We start from the raw sequence: 19,329 nt of genomic DNA, 5'->3' as shown, positions 1-19,329 counted from the left end.
GAAACAGAACATAATCAAAGATACATATAAGACAAATCAGAACAATAAAATACAAAAAAAAGATTCCACCCAACAAAGTATAAAACATAAAAACTCCCAACTTTTAAAATCATATTTAATTAGCTTCCTTTCTTGACTTCCTCACACCTCCCTTTTTTGTGTTCCTCTTTACCCAATCAGATACAGCAAATCCTTACCCTCTTTCAGATCTCATTTCTAATTATTAGATTCAATCTATTATGTCTCCAATATTTCCTCCTTATACATAAACACCTTTAAGATGTTATTGACTTTCGACATAATATAACTTTAGTTTTTCACCCTTTTCTGTAGCCTTTTTGCATACTTTTTTTTTTAACTATATCACTAATGCCATATTATTTCCAAATCCAACATCATTTTAACATTCATAAACTTTACAATGTTTCTGCAGGTAGTCCTTAAACTTCTTCCAGTCCTCTTCCACTAATTCTTCTCCCAGGTCTCGGATTCTGCCAGTCATTTCTGCCAACTCCATGTAGTCTATTACTTGCGTCCACCATTCTTCCAAGGTGGGCAAATCTTGTGTCTTCTGGGGCAGAAATTGAGTTCAATGTAGCTTAGACTGAGAGAATGATTCAAGGTCATGAAGTGAGCTTAACAGCCAAGTGGAGGTTTGTAGCTTCTATTTGGTTATTAGTTGTTTATTTATTAAAGTGTTATACACAGCAAAATTGTGAAAATAAAACCTCAAAGCTGTTTACAAAGAGACTAAAATGATAAAATTACCTGTTAAAAACAGCTCTTAAAATCAGTCAAAAGATAAACTCAGCAATTGACTAAAAACAGATTGAAACTTTCATCAACTTTCTAAACATCTGCCTAAGCAACAATATTTTTAGCAGGTGCTGGAAAGAGTACAGTGAAGGTTCCTGCCTGATATCAACAGGCAGGGAGTTCCAGAGATAGCGTTCTTACAATTGTAGAATGGGTATTACGTGGCAGGTGTAAAAACGCCAGTTCCAGCAACTGAAGTAGTCAGATACAGGGGGGCTATAATTGGGGATATGAGGAAATGAGATCTCAAGTCGTTCAGGATTTATATACTAATCGTAACACCTTGAACTTGGTCTGGTAGTAAATTGGCAGGCAGTGCAGATCTCTGAGCACAGGGGCAATATGCTGACCAGACCTCCCCTCTCTCAGCCGTAACCCTTCAGCATCTTGCACTGACTGCAACTTCTGGACCAAGAGCAAAGGAAGCCCCACATGGGGCTTGAAGTAACCCCTGTCACCACGAGGTCAGAAAGCGAGCGAGTGCCTGCCTTTGTCCCCTCTGGTTCTTGCAGGGAATCCTGGAGGCTCGTACAGAGAGAGAAGGACATGCTGCAGGCTCGTACCCTGGAGCTAGAAGCAGCTCTGCACGCCGAGCAGGAGGAGGTGGGCAGCCGGCTGGACAGCCAGGAGCACATGCCCCAGGACGGGAGAGGTTGGCAGGGGCAGAGGACGGCAGCCGCGAAGACCAGGGAGGAGGAACTGCAGAACATGGGTGCCCCAGGCCTCTCTGCCAAGGTGTGGGGCTGCTAGGGAGACGACACCCCGCTAAGTCTCTTGCCTTTTTCTTCCCTTTTGCTACTGCACGGGTGGGGAACTCCAGGGCAGTGGCGGACCTTGGGGGTCAGCAGTGCCCTGTGCAACTCCTAAATTTGGCACCCCCCCAACTCTTGTGCTCCATGCAAAATCAGTTGCGGCGCCCTCTGCAGCGCCCCCAAGGCTTGGCACCCAGTGCAACAGAACGGGTAGCGCTCTCCTAAATCTGGCTCTGTGCAGGGAGACTTCTGGGGGGCTTGCTATCGAGCCACCAGGACTCTCTGCAAGCCAGGCCTCTCCCTGGCCCTGTCAGGAATCTCGGCCGCAGTCAGAGGTAACTGGCCTCACACTCCAGGCAATCGGCTGAGATCCTTGTTGACCTTCTTGTCTGCGTCTCCCGGCAGGGACAGGCAAGGCCATAAATCGGCGGTCCTCCTCAAACGTGAGAAGAACACACCCTCCTCCTCTCCCTCCCTGCATTCCCCCAGGGAGGGGAAAAGAGACAGACAGGAGTCCTATTTACATGTCTTTTATTCCTGTCATTCAGCAGTACAGAGAAACGTGTCTGTACCCTCCAGACTCCGGCAGTAGACTCACAGCTCCACCCCTGTACTTCCAGTACAGGTCAGATGACACTCTGAGCTAACATCCGGTGCTCAGTACAGAGCATAGACTGCCCCTTTTCCCCAACAGTACAGTTCCACACATCAACATCCTGTTTTGCATTCCAGAGATCTGCAGCTGGCTTTTGCATTGCTGCTTTTTCCTGACAGGCCCTACTTCACAGCCTCTTGGAGCCGGCAGGTCCAGCTTTTCATACCAAGTGGGCCTCAAGAAGGCTTTGACACAGAACCCTGCAGGCTCTTTCTCTGCCAGAGACATCGCACCTCTTTCCCAAAGCCCAGCGCCTCCTTACCAGGCTTTGGGAAGGTAGCATTGGGGCTGGGGGAGGTGTCAAATGTTGCCAAGGGCCATCCCAAAAGGCCTCGAGGCCTGCATGCTGCCCTCAGGCCGCGTATTGGACCGCCCTGTCCTGAAGTGTTTTTGTCTAGCTGGAAATATGTCCTGGAGCTCTGCCCCTGCCTTGTGCTTGAGTGTGCCAGCTGGGCAAAGGAATAATTTGCATCTGTTGCTCCACCCACTTTTGCTTCAGGCCCCGCCCACCACTGGCATGTGGTCCCCGGAAGGTTGCCCCACGGGAAGGCAGCCCTCCGGCCCTAAAGGCTTCCCTGTCCCTTTAGCCAGAGCCTGTCTTGTTGAAATCTGAACGGGTGAAGCTTTTCCGTTCTCTCTGGCCCCAGCCAGGCCATGCCTTGAAGCAGACAGCTTCCCCCACGGAGCCCTTGGAGCTGTAGTTTCCCCACCACAGCGCTATAGTTTCCAGCACCCTAAACAAATACCGTTCCCAGAATTCTTTGAGGAGCTGTGTAAGGCATGGATGTGACCAAGGAAAAGCTTCCTTTGCTTTTAAGTCATAGAACTGCAGAAATCCTTTAGGCCAGCCTGCAGCAAACTGTTAAGGAGGCAAGGAGCGCCATGTTTTACTAGGAGTCATCAGTAGCCCTCTCCTCCATTAATTTCTCCAGTACTCCTTTACAGGCAGCCACCACTGCCTCATGTGGCAGGGAGTTCCATAGTTTAACTGTGTGCCATGTGAAGAAATGCTGCCTCCCTAATCCATCTTGAATCTTTTCCAACATTCAGCTTCATTAGATTGCTCATGAGTTCCAGGATTATGAGAGAGGGAGGGAAACTGTCCTCTGTCCACTCTCTCCATGCCTTGCATTATTATTAGTATTAGTATTAGTATTAGTATTAGTATTAGTATTAGTATTAGTATTAGTATTAGTATTTATTTGTACCCCTCCCATCTGGCTGGGTTTCCCCAGCCACTCTGTGCGGCTTCCAACAAAGATGAAAAATACATTAAAATGTCACACATTAAAAACTTCCCTGAACAGGGCTGCCTTCAGAGCACTGTGGAGTACTGTGTCCAGTTCTGGGCACCACAGTTCAAGAAGGACACTGACAAACTGGAACGTGTCCAGAGGAGGGCAACCAAAATGGTCAAAGGCCTGGAAACGATGCTTTATGAGGAACGGCTAAGGGAGCTGGGCATGTTTAGCCTGGAGAAGAGGAGGTTAAGGGGTGATATGATAGCCATGTTCAAATATATAAAAGGATGTCACATAGAGGAGGGAGAAAGGTTGTTTTCTGCTGCTCCAGAGAAGCAGACACGGAGCAATGGATCCAAACTACAAGAAAGAAGATTCCACCTAAACATTAGGAAGAACTTCCTGACAGTAAGAGCTGTTCGACTGGAATTTGCTGCCAAGGAGTGTGGTGGAGTCTCCTGCTTTGGAGGTCTTTAAGCAGAGGCTTGACAACCATATGTCAGGAGTGCTCTGATGGTGTTTCCTGCTTGGCAGGGGGTTGGACTCGATGGCCCTTGTGGTCTCTTCCAACTCTATGATTCTATGATTCTATGATTCAGATGTCTTCTAAAAGTCTGGTAGTTGTTCTTCTCTTTGACATCTGGTGGGAGGGCGTTCCACAGGGCGGGCGCCACTACCGAGAAGGCCCTCTGCCTGGTTTCCTGTAACTTGGCTTCTCGCAGTGAGGGAACCGCCAGAAGGCCCTCAGAGCTGGACCTCAGCGTCCGGGCAGAACGGTGGGGGTGGAGAGGCTCCTTCAGGTATACTGGGCCTTTGAGGCCGTTTAGGGCTTTCAAGGTCAACACCAACACTTTGAATTGTGCTCAGAAACGTACTGGGAGCCAATGTAGGTCTTTCAGGACCGGTGTTATGTGGTCTCGACGGCCGCTCCCAGTCACCAGTCTAGCTGCCGCATTCTGGATTAGTTGTAGTTTCCGGGTCACCTTCAAAGGTAGCCCCACGTAGAGCGCATGGCAGCAGTCCCTAGGAACCTCTGCCATGTGGCGTCTTCCTCGCCTTCAGGAAGGGGTCTCTCGCAGTCCCACCAGGAGATACCTGTGGGGACAGAAACTGGGACCTTCTGCTTGCAAGGCAAACACGCTGCCGCTGCGCTGTGTCTCTTCCCTCACCTTTAGCCTGTGGGGCCCCCAGGTTGTCCTTGAGGGCTTTGGGAAGGCAGGTGCAGGGCAGGGCAGGGCAGCTTGGGAGGGTTGCTGTGGCTGGCACAGCACCCAGCTGGGTTGCTGAAAACCCCGAGGCTTCACCTCCCACTTCCAGAAGCCGAGATCCGTGAAAGAGACGGGAGCTAGAACAGGGCCCTGCCATCCTCCGGCCTCGCTGCCCACACAGGTCCATTTCCTCCCCCAGGAACAAAGTCAGGACTCGGAAGCAAAAGTCACCAGGAGCCCCCAGGGAGAGCAGGAGAGCCTGAGGCGGCAGCAGCAGCTGGTGACCGAGCAGGTAGGCGTTACCTCTGTCATCGCCCCTCCTCACCTTTGCCTCTTCCTCCCTGACTCACCATCTTCTTCACGGTTCTTTGGAGAGCCAAGGAGGAGGGAAATGTCATCCTGGGAGCGTTCACAAGGTGTGTGTTTGTGGGTGTACTGATGCTCAAGAGCCTCTTTTGACTCATCTGCCCACCACTTCCTGCTCTGAAGTATGAGCATGAGTCCACTTGGTGCTATATTCATTGTTTTGTTTAGTCGTTTAGTCATGTCCGACTCTTTTTTATTATTTTTATTATTTTTTATTCAAAATTGTAACAAGGCATATTTTCAAAAAACATATCATCCTTGTCCCCCCATTTTTCCTCTCTCCCCCCTCCCACACAAAACCCGCACCCCACCCCATTGACTTCCCTCAGTTCCAGTCTTTGGTTTCTCTAAGAATGCTGTTTTCTGCATGTTACAAAGTTGTATAGATCCTCAAGCTATTTAGCTGATTATTATCAATAAAAAGTTTGTGAATGTTTATTCAAAACCTGCCAAGGAGTCCAGTTGGCTTTGTTGCGTCTTCAGATACTTTGTAAAGGGTTCCCATTTATCCTTAAAGTCACAGTTATCCTTGTCCCGTAGCTTATATGTCAGTTTTGCCAGTTCTGCATAGTCCAGCAATTTTTCTTGCCATGATTCTTTAGTTGGGGTTTCTTCAGTCTTCCATCCTTGTGCTACCAGAACTCTCGCGGCCGTTGTCACATACATGAAGATGTTTTTCAACTTTTTTGGCAGGTCTTTCCCTACAATCCCCAACAAAAATGCCTCGGTTTTTTTTATCAAATGTTAAATGGAACATTTTCTTCAATTTGTTGTATATCATTTCCCAATTTTTTTGATTACCTTACAATCCCACCACATATGATAAAATGTCCCCTCCTTTTCCTTACACTTCCAACATATATTTGAACTAGTTGTGTCCGACTCTTCATGACCCCATGGACCAGAGCACGCCAGGCACTCCTGTCTTCCACTGCCTCCCGCAGTTTGGTCAAACTCAGGCTGGTAGATTCGAGAACACTGTCCAACCATCTCGTCCTCTGTCGTCCCCTTCTCCTTGTGCCCGCCATCTTTCCCAACATCAGGGTCATTCCAGGGAGTCGTCTCTTCTGATGAGGTGGCCAAAGTATTGGAGCCTCAGCTTCAGGATCTGTCCTTCCAGTGAGCATTCAGGGCTGATTTCCTTCAGAATAGAGAGGTTTTATTGAAAGTCCATGGGACTTTCAAGAGTCTCCTCCAGCACCAGAATTCAAAAGCATCCATTCTTCGGCGATCAGCCTTCTTTGTGGTCCAGCTCTCACTTCCATACATCATATATCCATAGGGTCATAGAATTGTAGAGTTGCAAGGGAAACCAGTGGTCATCTAGCCCAACCCTCAGCTAAATATATGGTTTTGAACGACACTTGCTTTCATTTTGGAACCCAGAGCAGCCTTTGCCTGCCTGACATCCTCTAACTGATGGGCATCGTAGTTCAAAGTGTGTTGAAGGCACCAGGTTGGGAAAGCTTGCTAGAAAGCTGCCCTGATATCGAATCACACTTTTGGTTCATCTGGCCCAGGACTGGCCACGCTGAGCGACAGCGGCTGTCTTGACTTTAAGGTGGGGGGAGGCACTTCCTAGCCCTGTGTGGGGATACCAAGGATCGAACCCTGGACCTCCTGCATGCTCTGCAACCTCTGGTCTCCATCTGGAGCAGGGCTGTTATCTATTTAGAGCAGTGAAGTCGGGTCATCATCATCCCCCATGCATTTCACAGCTCTTCCCCAACCCCCGGCTTCAATTCATTTATGTTTATGTACACTATGCAACACATTGTTGGACTGCGGAACTCCCTCCCACAGGAGGCAGCAATGGCCACCAACTTGGATGGTTTTAACAGCGGTTTAGAAAAATTTATGGAGGAGGAGAGAGCTACTGATGGCTATTAGCTACAATGGCCACACTCTGCCTCCGCGGTCAGAGGCAGAGATGCTTCTGAATACCAGTTGCTGAAAGCCTCAGGAGGGGAGAAGGCTCTTGTGCTGGACTAGGTGGACCACTGGCCTGATAAAAGAAACCCAGCACTGGAAACGCAGTGAGTGCATGGGAAACCAGAGTGGAAACACAAGGAAACACATCCCTGGCCCCGTGATGCTGTGGAGCACTCTTCCGACAAATTCAGCAGGCATTCTCCCTTTTGACTTCCAGGCGTCTCTTGAAGACTTCCTTCTGCTGACAAGCCTGTGTCTGTGTTTAAAATGTCCTCGAGTAGCCAGACATTTCAATTATTGTGTTGCACTGCTTTTAATGGGTGGGTGGGTGTTTATACAGTATTGCTGGCATTTTATGAGAAGGCACCAAATCAGTGCTTGTATAAGCAATCAAACAAACCAACAAACTTGGGGAAGGGCCATAGCTCAGTGGCAAAAGGGTCTGCCTGGCTAGTAGAAGGTGCTGAACTTATTTCCCTCTGCTACCTCCTGGCAGGGTTGGGGGAGACTCTTTGCCTGAAACCCTGGGGAGCCTCTGCCAGCCTGTGTAGATAATAATAATAATAATAATAATAATAATAATAATAATAATAATAATTGTCGGAATTCTCAGCCTCAGTCAGAGGTAACTGGCCACTCTCCAGGCACCAGGCTTAAGATCCTTGTTGACCTCCTCGTCTGCGTCTCCCGGCAGGATACAGGCAAGGTCATGATCGGCGATCCCACTCAGCGTGAGAGGGACACACCATTTCTCCCTCCTCAGGGAGGGGAAAGAGACAGACAGAAATGTATTTACATGTCTTTATTTCTGTCATTGCAGCAGTACAGAGAAACACGTCTGCACTCTCCAGTCTCCGAACAGAAGAGTGATAGACTCCGCCCCTGTACTTCCAGTACAGGTCAGATGACACTCTGAGCTAACATCCGGTGCTCAGCACAGTGAATAGACTGTCCCTTTGTTCCCACGGTACAGTCCCAAACATCAACATCCTGTTTGGCTTTCCAGCCAGCTGCAGCTCGCTCTTGCATTGCTGCTTTTATAATAATAATAATAATAATAATAATAATAATAATAATAATAATAATATTGCCACTCTGGGCGGCTTCCAACAAATGATTAAAAATACATTAAAATACAAGCTAGATGGACCCGTGGTCTGACTCAAACACCTTCCAGTGTTGCTCAACCAAGCACAGCCGGGCAAGCGAGGCACAGGAACAGATTTAAAAGGGGCGTCAGGCCTCAAAGGCCAGAGTCCAAAATTACCCAGCTGCAGCACAGCACCATAAAGGTTAGGCACCCAACTGTCAAGGTGGTGTGAAATTCTACCCTCTGCTGCATTGGCTTAAGTGCATGCAGCAAAACGAATGTTTGAGCTGGCATGGGGCCAGGTGACGTGACATTGCACAGGCGCCAGGAATGCCCCTGGCAGGTTAAACTTCTCATCAGAGGAAACTTTGTTCCTGCACCAACAAAAGGAATCCTCTCCATGTGACTGACTTGGGGACTCCTCCAGAAATACAGATTATGTAGCACCAATCCTGATTTGTTTGCAAAAAGGGTACAAGGCAGCTAGACTCTGCCTGGTCTTTACCGAGCATTCATTCTGATTTCTTTGTGTGGCAGTTACCGCATTTTGCGCCCCATAGGACGCTCCGGCCCATAGGACGCACCTAGTTTTTTGGGGGGGAAATAAAGAAAAAAAAATTATTTCCTCCCCAGGTGCGGGGCTGGAAGAACCAGGTCGGGGAACAGTGGGAAGGCACGCTCTGCCTCCCCGCTGTCCCCCGAGCTTGTGGGGCTGGCGATGGGGAGAAGTGCGCTGATCCCGGGACTGCAGGCAGCTCTGCGCCGCCATCCGGAGCAGGGCGGGACTTAGCGCTCCGCTCCCGGTGGCCGCGCAGAGCTGCACTGATCCCAGGACTGCAGGCAGCTCTGCGCGGCCATCGGGAGCAGGGCGGGGCTTCAGCCCCGGCTCCCGGTGGCCGCGCAGAGCTGCGCTGATCCCGGGACAGCAAGCAGCTCTGCGCCGCCATCTGGAGCGGGACGGGACTTAGCGCCCCGCTCCGGATGGCGGCGCAGATCTGCCTGCAGTCCCGGGACTGCAGATGGCAGGCGCAGATCTGCCTGCAGTCCCGGGTCGGCAGGCTGCTCTGCGCGGCCATCGGGAGCGGGATGGGGCTTCGCCCCTGGCTCCTGGTGGCCGCGCAGAGCTGTGCTGAGCCGGGGACTGCAGGCAGCCGGTCTCCCGAGGGTTGCGCAGAGCTTCCTGAAGCCTGGAGAGCGAGAGGGGTCAGTGCGCACTGACCCCTCTCGCTCTCCAGGCTTCAGCGAAAGCCTGGATTCGCCCCATAGGACGCACCCAGATTTCCCCTTCATTTTTGGAGGGGAAAAAGTGCGTCCTATAGGGCGAAAAATACGGTATGTGAAAATGAGCCTGTGTCCTGAGCTGCTTGTGGGGCGTTTATTACACACGTTCCTGTTTGTAATCTGTTCACCCCACACTTTTCAATGTGTTTCCACTGTCACTTTCCAAACCACAAAGAAGTCTGTGTTGTTGCTGCTGCTGTTTTTTCTTCTTCACAAAGTGAATTTGTTGTACTAGGGGCAGCAGAACACTTTTAATCAGCTTTAAAATTGCATACATAAAGTTGATTCATTTATTATGTTTATATTCATCTTTCTTCCAAGGAGCTCAGGGTGGCGTATGTGGCTGTGCCCACCTCCTCATTTAAGCCCCACTGCAGCCCTGTGAGGCTGGTTAGGCTGAGAGCGGGTGGCTGGCCCAAGGTCACACCCCGTGAGCTTCCTGGCTGAGACAGGATTTGAACCCCGGCCCTAGCCTGACACACTCACCACTATGCCACATGGGCTCTCAGTTTTAGCATGAGCTTAATTCGCTCCTGCAAAACACCGACAGCCCAGAGGCACCCAAAATATGTAATCCAAATTAGCAGTGTTACTGTTTAGGGGGCTCTCCTGTCTTTGGGTGGGTGGGGGTATTCTGCAACATGTTACTGATGGTGCATCAGAATGAGGAAACCCCGACCAAAGAATAGTGGCAAGAGAAATTGATGAACTATGCAGAACTGGTGAAGTTGACATGCAAATTGTGAGACAAGGACGACTGTGGCTTCAAAGAAGAAAGGGAGCCTTTTACAAACTTTTTAAAAAGACAACAAAATGAACTGGATTCTTTGGCAGGTTTTGAATAAACATACACAAATTTATTGAGGGTTAACATAGTAGACAGATAATATAAGGATGTATACAATTTTATAATATGCAGAAGTTAACATGGGTTGAGAAATCAGTGAGAGGAGCTGAGGGAAGTCTTAGTGGGGAGGGAGGGTTTGTTGGGGAGGTGGGAGGGGGAAAATGGGGGGGAAATAATGAAGAAGATTTGTTTTGATAATTTGTTATGTTGAAATTGCTAATAAAATTTATACACACACACACACACACACACACACACAGTGGTGCCCCGCAAGACGAATGCCTCGCAAGACAGAAAACTCGCTAAACGAAAGAGTTTTCCGTTTTGGAGGTGCTTCGCAAAACGAATTTCCTATGGGCTTGCTTCGCAAGACGACAATGTCTTGCGAGTTCCTGCTGGTTTTTTTCCCTCCCCCCCCCTTTCCTAAGCCGCTAAGCCGCTTATCAGCTGATCCGATCAGCAGATAAGCCGCTAAAAGCCGCTAATAGTGCTAATCCGCTAATCCGTCAATGGGCTTGCTTTGCAAGACGAAAAAACCGCTAGATGAAGAGAATCACAGAACGGATTCTTTTCGTCTTGCGAGGCACCACTGTGTATATACACACACTACACACACACACACACACACACACCAGACCGTCCACACAGCACTCTGCTTTATGTGTTGCTCTGTGATGCTTCCCCAGCTGTTGCCAGGAAACTTGGAATATACCATGGCACAGCTCAAATATTGCATCTAACCCAGATTACCAAATTTTTCATAGCTGCTTTTGGCAATCCCTGCTGGCTAAGCTCAACCCTGCATCTGTTTTCTGCCCTTCTGACAGCTGAAAGAGCTTTTCAGGCAGCAGCAGGCAGGATACAAGAAGCATCCCGGAGGGCCAAAGGAAGAAAGCTCAGTGGCGCCTCTGAAGTCGCAAGGGATGCTGGTAAGAAGTCTTCCCTCCCTCCCTCCCTGGTGGGTTTCTTGTGGAGTAACACTGCAGTTGGGTGTTGAGAGTGACAGGAGTCCCAAAATTCCCCACATTTGTCAGAGGAATGGTGGGGAGAAAGAAAGAGATGAGGCTGGGGGCAGGCCTATATGGTGTCCTCCAGACATTACATAAGAACCTAAGGAGAGACCTGCTGGAAGATAGGAAGATTCAGAGCAGAGAAAAGCAAGTCCTTCTTCATGCAGTGCAGAGTTAAACTGTGGAACTCACTCCTGCAGGAGGCAGGGATGGCTTTAGGAAAGGTTTGGACAAATTCACAGAGGAAGGAATTGGCTTTCTCTGGTTCAACAACTTGCCCAAACCCTTTTATTTGGGGGGGAGATGTTAGAATTCCTGCTCCGTGATTGCAGTCATGGGATTGTTGTCTATCACATGACTGTATGTTTTCATTCCACAGTGTGGGAAGTAACGGAGACAGGATGTTTGTGTTACTGTGTTCCGTGAAGTGGGACTATTGTCCTTTGTTCTTTTTCTCTTTGCTGTCTGATGCTAGAGAGAGAGAGAGCCATGTTGCAGTGCTCTGTGTGTGTTTATATGTAAATAAAATAGATTAGCCAAAATGCTGAGTTGCTGAGGTCTGTTATGCATGAGCTGCAAAGATTCTGCTGATCCCTAAGTGTGCCGGTGTCGGTTGGCATTAGTCGCTGTGATTGTTCGGGCTGAAGAAAGCTTATGAAGCTCCCAAATGAAAGACCAAGAGGGAGAGAACATGCCAGTTGGGCATGTGTCTCTGCCAGGGTCCTACTCGAGTGTAGGCTGAACTCCTGACAGAAATGACTTGCCCCAGCACTGTATGGGGGGCACTTATTCTTTAAGGGCAATGGAAGCATCATTACATCACTCCCTCTGCCCCACTATTTTTAGAGCAGTGGAGAAGATACAGAAGGACCCTCCATCCAAATGTGCTTTTCCAGGGGAAACCCTTAAGTGTTGAAGGCAGGTGTGGACTATTGGCAAAATCTATTGGTGTTTTGCAACTTTCTGACTAGTTGCAGGACCTTAGCCAGACCTAGCAGAGTGAACGCAGAATCCACGGAAGCAATTGGCAACTTGGCTGCAGACAGGATAGACGAAGCAGGAACCAGGAACTTGTAGTTAGGTGTTTATTATATACAGTGGACTATTTACAGGAACAGAACATGGATCTTTTGCTAGCTCTCTCTGACATGACTCACAACTTCTACACTGATACACAGAACTCTGAACCTCTGAACTAACACATTCCAGTTAGTAGGCCATTACATAATTATCACTCCTTTGAGAGAGCTTGACCAATCAGGGAGCTGTCTCCATGTCTCTGTTATCACCAGGCAGACTTACTCCTTCAGATTGCCTTCTGGCTGTCTGCCAAACCTTAATTGACTCTGTGTGAGTAGCTGCAGGTACACGGTTTCCCAACATGGACAACCTAAGCCTCGCGGACAGCTTGTAACCCTTGGATGCCCTCTGTGTGCCCAGCCCACCAAACCTTAATGCTTCTGCCACCATCGCAATGGGAAACAGAGTAGCTGGCTGGAAGGGGGAACCCAACCCCAGAGCACAGAGCCTAGTTTGTGGTTCCTACACCTCTCCGGGTGCATGATATCTGTGGTCGGGTTTCAGGGCATGGTGCCTCTGGAATTTCAAGGAGTTCTATAGCCTCTTCTTTGTGCTTCCTGCAGACTGTAGCCAAACCCATCAGGCTTCCTGAGGAAGGTCAGGCAGAACTTCAGGGTGTTCCCGGCACCAGTGGAGAAGCCCAGAGTCGACAGCAGCAGCTGAGAGAGAAAACGGAAATAGTAAGGAAGGAAGACTGCTGATGGGGGTGGTAGGAAAATGCCAGGGGTTCCTCCTGCTCACTCGGGGGCAGACCAGCCTGCCTCACCGCCTGAGGCAAAACAGGGAGGTGTTGCCCTGGGCGCACACCTTGTGCACCGCCTGCCCCCCACTGCTGCCTTTGCTAAAGCCTCGCTTCCCAGGGTCCTGAGGCTGTAGCCTCCAGTTCCCGGTGAGATCTCTCAAGGCCTCTGTGTGATCCCACAGGGCTCTCGAGAGATTTCTCCTTACCTCTGCTCACCGCAGAGCAGCTGCCTCAGTCCACCAAGTGGACGGGCCGGCACTGCTCCTGCCACCCATTCAGAGAGGCCACTTGACAAGTCCACCTTCCCGATCTGATGAAGCCGGCGTTTGGAAGGTTCAGGTCACATGAAAAGAAGTTCCCCAGGAATTATTTGGTGGATGCCGCGACTGCTAAACATGATGTATGGTGCTGATGTGGCAGCCGCCCCTCCCCTATAATTCATTTCTCCCTTCCAGATCACCTCCATGGCCTCAGAGATCCAAGCTCTGAAGCAGAAGAATGAAGCCTTAATGAAAGGTAGGAAGGATGAGGATGATGATGATGATGATGATGATGATAGGCACCTGGTTGTCCACTGTGAGAAGAGGATGCTGCTGGACTCGGTAGGCCTTTGGCCTGCTGTAAGGTGTTAAGAGACCTGCCTGGCATGCAGAAGGTGCCAGGCTCAGTCCCCGGCATCACCAGCTAGGACTGGGAAAGATTCCCCGGGTAGTGTAGACAAAGCCCACTTTGACAGAATCCTCTTTTTTCCTTCCACATTATTTAAGAAGAAGTATTAATCACTTTTTTGCCGCAGCAACTCAAAGTGACTTACAGTATGTTAAGCAAAAAACACATACAATGCTACCTCGGATTACATACGCTTCAGGTTACATACGCTTCAGAGTCCGCTAACCCAGAAATAGTACCTCGGGTTAAGAACTTCGCTTCAGGATGAGAACAGAAATCGTGGCGGCGCGGCAGCAGCAGGAGGCCCCATGAGCTAAAGTGGTGCTTCAGGCTAAGAACAGTTTCAGGTTAAGAACGGGCCTCCAGAACGAATTAAGTACTTAACCCAAGGTACCACTGTACATCCATTGAAAGCAGCACATATATTTTTGAAACACCTACAGTGGTGCCTCGCAAGATGAAAAGAATCCGTTCTGTGATTTTCTTTGTCTAGCGAAGCAAGCCCATTGAAGGATTAGCGGATTAGCTTTATTAGCGGCTTTTAGCGGCTTATCTGCTGATCGGATCAGCTGATAAGCGGCTTAGCGGCTTAGAAAAAGGGGGGGAGGGGAAAAAACCAGCAGGAACTCGCAAGACATTGTCGTCTTGCGAAGCAAGCCCATAGGAAATTCGTTTTGCGAAGCACCTCCAAAACGGAAAACTCTTTCGTCTAGCGAGTTTTCCGTCTTGCGAGGCATTCGTCTTGCGGGGCACCACTGTACATTAAAAAACACATGCAAGAAGGCCATAGATAGTTATAAAGCTAAAGGCCTGACCCAAAAGGAATGTTTTCTGAAGATATATAAGGAAGGGTCAAGATGAGCCTTCCTGGGGAGAGTCTCCCACCCTTGGGAGGCCAACTCAGAAAAGGCCCTGTTCTTGTGTGGCTACCCATGAAGAGTGGCTCATGCAGAGAAAAAGGCTTCAGATGACAATTGCAGGACCCAGGTTGGTTCCTGTGGAGAGAGGCGGTCCTTGTGGTATTGTGGTCCTGAGCTGCCAAAGGCTCTGTGGGTGAAAACCAGCTCTCTGAACTGAGCCCAGAGAAGAATCTACAGGAGTGTCAGGCAGAATTAGTGCAATGCGCTCAGACCTTCCGCTCCCAGTCAATAATCTGGCTGCTGAATTTTTGCACCAGCTGTAGCTCCTGAACTGTTTTCAAAAAGAGGTCTGTACAGCGCATTGCAGTAATCTAATTTGCATTGGCATAGCTAATTTATTATATTTGAGACTGTAAGCATTGTTTTTGTGTTACTGGTTCTTATGTTTCTGCTTGTTTGCTATAAGCAAGGCTCACCAGCCCTTTTTGGACCGGTGGGCATTCTTAGGCGCCGGGTTCTGCCCAACTTTTTTGGGGGGGCCAGTGCATGTGCGTGGCATCACACAGCGGGAGGAGGCAGTGAGACCAGATGGGGACCATCGCAGGCAAAGGGAGGCCCAACAGTGTCTGCTGCAGCCATGAGAAGGCCCAGTGATGCCCACAGGAAGGCTGGTGGGGCCCGGACCCCTCCTTGAATCTTTTGGGGGCCCTCGGCCCACCCTAGATGGTGCCCCTGGTTGAGAAACTGCCATGGTTGCCTGTCCCAAAATGGCTACTGTGAGGGCATGATGCAACACAAATTGGCTACCACATATGAAAGAGTGGAAGAAGAGAGGCAGGGCAGGAATGGCCCAGTCAATGGAAATGAGAACAGAGGAAGAAGAGGAAACAGTTCCACATCTGTTGCGGATCTTTGAGGGGAGCTTTACTGAGGACTTTCCCAAGCACCTTCGGACATACTGCAGGGAGTGGGGCTGTGTTGGAGACCCCTGGCATAAGCTTTATGGGAGGGAGAGAGAGTTTATGCTGAAATAAATCTATTAGTCTTTAAGGGGCCACCTCACATCATGGTAGCATTTTCTTGCAAGGACTTCTTAGACTTTGGAGCAGTTGAGGTTGAACCTTTGGTAGTTTTCCACCAATGCTTAAATGTTATCGAAGAACTTAAAAACCTAAGAAGAACTTAGCTGCTGGATCAGACCGAAGGGGACCCATCTGGAACAGCATCTTGTTCTCACTGTGGCCAACCAGATGTGCCTTACAGTTTTATATAGGTATTAAAAAACCCCTCACAGTATCTGCTTTATATACATTATTTACACAATGGGCTGCACGTGATTGGCTAATTCCGGAATTCTACTGTAAGCCAATCAGGTTGTGGATTCACTTCTATCTGGAGCAGGATTGGGTGGTTCCTGCCAACCAATCATACTGCTGCATTGTTCTAGGACCAATCAGACTGCTGCATTCTGAATCCTATTGTTCTAGGACCAATCAGACTGCTGCATTTTAGATCCTATTGTTCTAGGACCAATCAGACTACTGCATTTTGGATCCTATTGTTCTAGGACCAATCAGACTGCTGCAGTTTGGCTCCTATTCAACTCAGTACATAACAACTTGCTGCCCTGGAATCTTTTGGAGCTGAAAGTAGGGGAGATAATATTTCTTTACTAAATCTCTGCTCCTGTTTCTCCGCTCCCCAAACAGCCAAACTGAGGTTCCAGCAACAGATCCAAGAGATCTGCAGACTTTCGAAGCAAGGACCAGAAAGGAGCAGGGCTGAGTGTTTGGTTCCCCAGCTCTCCGCTAACCCGGACCAGGATGCGCAAAGCGCTCATGGTTGCAACAGCCCTGTGCCTTCGCCCCAAAGGAATGAACTCACACCCTCCATTGGCGGCAGAGAGAACTGGCCTGCGGCTGCACCGGACGCTCAGCTCCACTCTAGTGCTGAAGAAGAGCAAAGCTGTGTCGCTTCTGACACGTGTGTCGCACATTTGTCAGTCACAAGCTCTGCTGCCTATGGAAATCTCCTCTCTGCATGGCCTCTCCCCTCGCCCCCAGGGTCCTCCAGCCCCACTGTGCCTTCTGTAATGCTGTCGTTGCCCCCCACGACTTCCCACCAAGAAGGCCAGGGCCACCTTGAGGGCGAAGGGACCTTGCCCAGCCCCAGGAGCTCAGCTCTTTTGTCCCCGAGGCCATTTGGGTCCCCAAGACCATGGTCCCCCTTTAAATTCAGAGGGAGCCCCGAACCTTCAGAGGACTGAACTGAAGGAGAGCTGGAGAAACTCTGCCATATTTGAACATTAGGAAATTCAATGGGAAGATCACTTAGATCAGGGGTAGGCAACCTAAGGCCTGTGGGCTGGATGAGGCCCAATCGCCTTCTCAATCTGGCCCCCAGCAGTGTGTTTTTACATGACTAGAATGTGTCCTTTTATTTAAAATGCATCTCTGGGTTATTTGTGGGGTCTGCCTGGTGTTTTTACATGAGTAGAGTGTGTGCTTTTATGTAATATAGAATAGAAATAGAAATACTTTGTCACTGTACCACTTGTTTACGGTGAGATTAAACGAGCCCCTCCACAATCTCTCAGTCCTTGTTACACACTGTGTGTTGTCGTACGACCACCAACCCTGAACATCAGCTGCAATGTTGCTGTTTTCCTTTCAGCAGCCTCACGGACCATGGGTAGAAACTGTTCTTTAACCTGTTGGTGCAACTTATAATGATTCTATATTTCCTGCCCGAGAGCAGGAGATTGAAAAGGTGCTGGCTAGGGTGTGAGTTGTCCCTGAGAATGTTCCTTGCTCTTCTGAGGCAATGGTCTCCTGCGATGACATCTAGCAGACTCAGGGGACAGCCCATGATATCGTGTGCTGTCTTCACCACCCTCTGTAGGGACTTTCTTTCAATGACTGTCAAACCAACGTACAACACCGTAATACAGTATGAGAGAACTGTATTACAGTGCATCTCTGGGTTATTTGTGGGGCATAGGGATTCTTTCATATATATTTTTTCAAAATGTAGTCTGGCCCACCACATGGTCTGAGGGACAGTGGACCAGCCCACAACTGAAAAAGGTTGCTGACCCCTGGCTTAGATCACCTGGGGAGAGTCTCTTTGCAGTACTGTGCCCTGCAGGGTGTCACAGGGCGGTGACTCCCAAAATGGGCTTTTCTGCTGTCGTCCTTCCACCACGAAGCAGCACCCAACTTGCTGAGACACCCCTTCTTCTCCCCCAGGCTCTCCTGGAGCATAAGGCCGGTTTTTATCTGTAGAAATTCCCTGAATTCTTGTTTCTGCATGCTTTCATACTACTTTTTTTTACTGGTTTTGTGTGGTATTTTTGTAGGACTCGTCTTATTTTTGTGGTTAAATTGTTTTTCATATTGTGTTATGATCTTGCAACCTGCCCCGGAATCATCCCAAATTGTGGGCCTACAAAGGTCATTTTATGCAGGGCGGCGGAGAAGTTTGAACCCTCCCAATCTGCCCTTCCCACCTGGCTTTGCTGGAGCCCTGCACTGCAGAATTTGAGGCTGCGTTTCAGTTTGACCCTCGTTTCACAAAGTGTGAATTGGTCCGGTTCACCTCTAAGTTATATAACCTTTAGGAGACATCTGAAGGCAGCCCTGTACAGGGAAGCTTTTTGAGGTTTCATGTTTTACTATGTTTTTATATATATGCTGGAAGCCACCCAGAATGGCTGGGGTAACCCAGTCAGATGTGCGTGGTACAAATAATAAATAATGATTATTAAATGTATGGGCACTCTCTTGCACAGGCTCCTGTTTCTGCCTTTGAGCCATCCTCTTGGATCTTAGCTGGCTTTATAGAAGATAGGCAGACACCGATTATACCCCCCCCCCTTTTGGGTTATCTGACATGATCATGACATGTCCAAATGGCCCAAGGGGGAAGCTCAGGATCCCTCCCACCTGCTGAAATCTTTCCAGTCACCACCATATAGAGAAGAACACACACACCTAGCTCAGCTGCAGCAGGGCAAAAGCTTGTCTCCTGGCAGGCAAAGGGCAAGAACAGTGGTGCCTCGCAAGACGAAAGTAATTCGTTCCGCAAGTTTTTTCTTCTTGCGAGTTTTTCGTCTTGCGAAGCACGGTTTCCCGTGGGCCTTCCCCTCTGTCTCCGGACATGTTTTAAAGCAAGGGAAGGGGCAGCGGGGAGAATCGCTTCTCCCCGTTGCCGCCCCTTGGTTCAAAAGGGGTCCGGGGAGAGAGGGGAAGGTGCGCGCGCCTTCCCCTCTGTCCCCTCTTTTGAAGCAAGGGGCGGAGGGGAGAAGATCGCTTCTCTACATTGCCGCCCCTTGGTTCAAAAGGGGTCCGGGGACAGAGGGGAAGGCGCGCGCGCGCCTTCCCCTCTGTCCCCGGAGATTGCGGGGCTGGCAACGGGGAGAAGCGATCTTCTCCCCGCCGCCCCTTGCTTCAAAAGAGGTCCGGGGTGCGGGGGCAAGCTTCGTTTTGCGAAGCAAGCCCATAGGGAAATTCGTCTTGCGAAGCAACTCGAAAACGAAAAAACCTTTCGTCTTGCGAGTTTTTCGTCTCGCGAGGCGTTCATCTTGCGGGGCACCACTGAAATTTGTGGCAAAGCGGACTGAGCCAGTGAGCTGCAGGGGTTGAGCTGGAGTGGGGAACCTGTGGCCTTCGCAATGGCACTGTGCTCCAAATCTCATTGAGCCTCAGGGCCAATGGGAGCTGGAGCCCAGTGACCCCTGGGGGTCGAAGGTTGCCTTTCCTAAAAAGGACTGAATTGGGAA

At 49.5% G+C, this 19,329-nt stretch overlaps 1 protein-coding gene across 2 annotated transcripts in view; it reads left to right on the top strand.

The window, feature by feature from the left end:
• The window catches only part of LOC310686603 (uncharacterized protein), a 34,045-nt gene extending 15,729 nt beyond the window's left edge, over positions 1-18,316 (top strand). For both annotated transcript variants that reach the window (XM_083460442.1, XM_083460441.1), the window contains exons 11-16: positions 1,329-1,551; positions 4,872-4,964; positions 11,016-11,117; positions 12,842-12,958; positions 13,476-13,536; positions 16,259-18,316. In XM_083460442.1, coding sequence (XP_083316568.1) covers positions 1,329-1,551; positions 4,872-4,964; positions 11,016-11,117; positions 12,842-12,958; positions 13,476-13,536; positions 16,259-16,815 — 1,153 coding nt within the window. In that variant the 3' untranslated portion in view covers positions 16,816-18,316. The remainder of the gene's footprint in view (positions 1-1,328; positions 1,552-4,871; positions 4,965-11,015; positions 11,118-12,841; positions 12,959-13,475; positions 13,537-16,258) is intronic.
• The last annotated feature ends 1,013 nt before the right edge of the window (positions 18,317-19,329 follow it).

This window comes from Podarcis liolepis, assembly GCF_965112155.1.
Source record: "Podarcis liolepis genome assembly, chromosome: 9".
Classification (NCBI taxonomy): Eukaryota; Metazoa; Chordata; class Lepidosauria; order Squamata; family Lacertidae; genus Podarcis; species Podarcis liolepis.
This window is presented reverse-complemented; position numbering and strand designations above follow the sequence as displayed.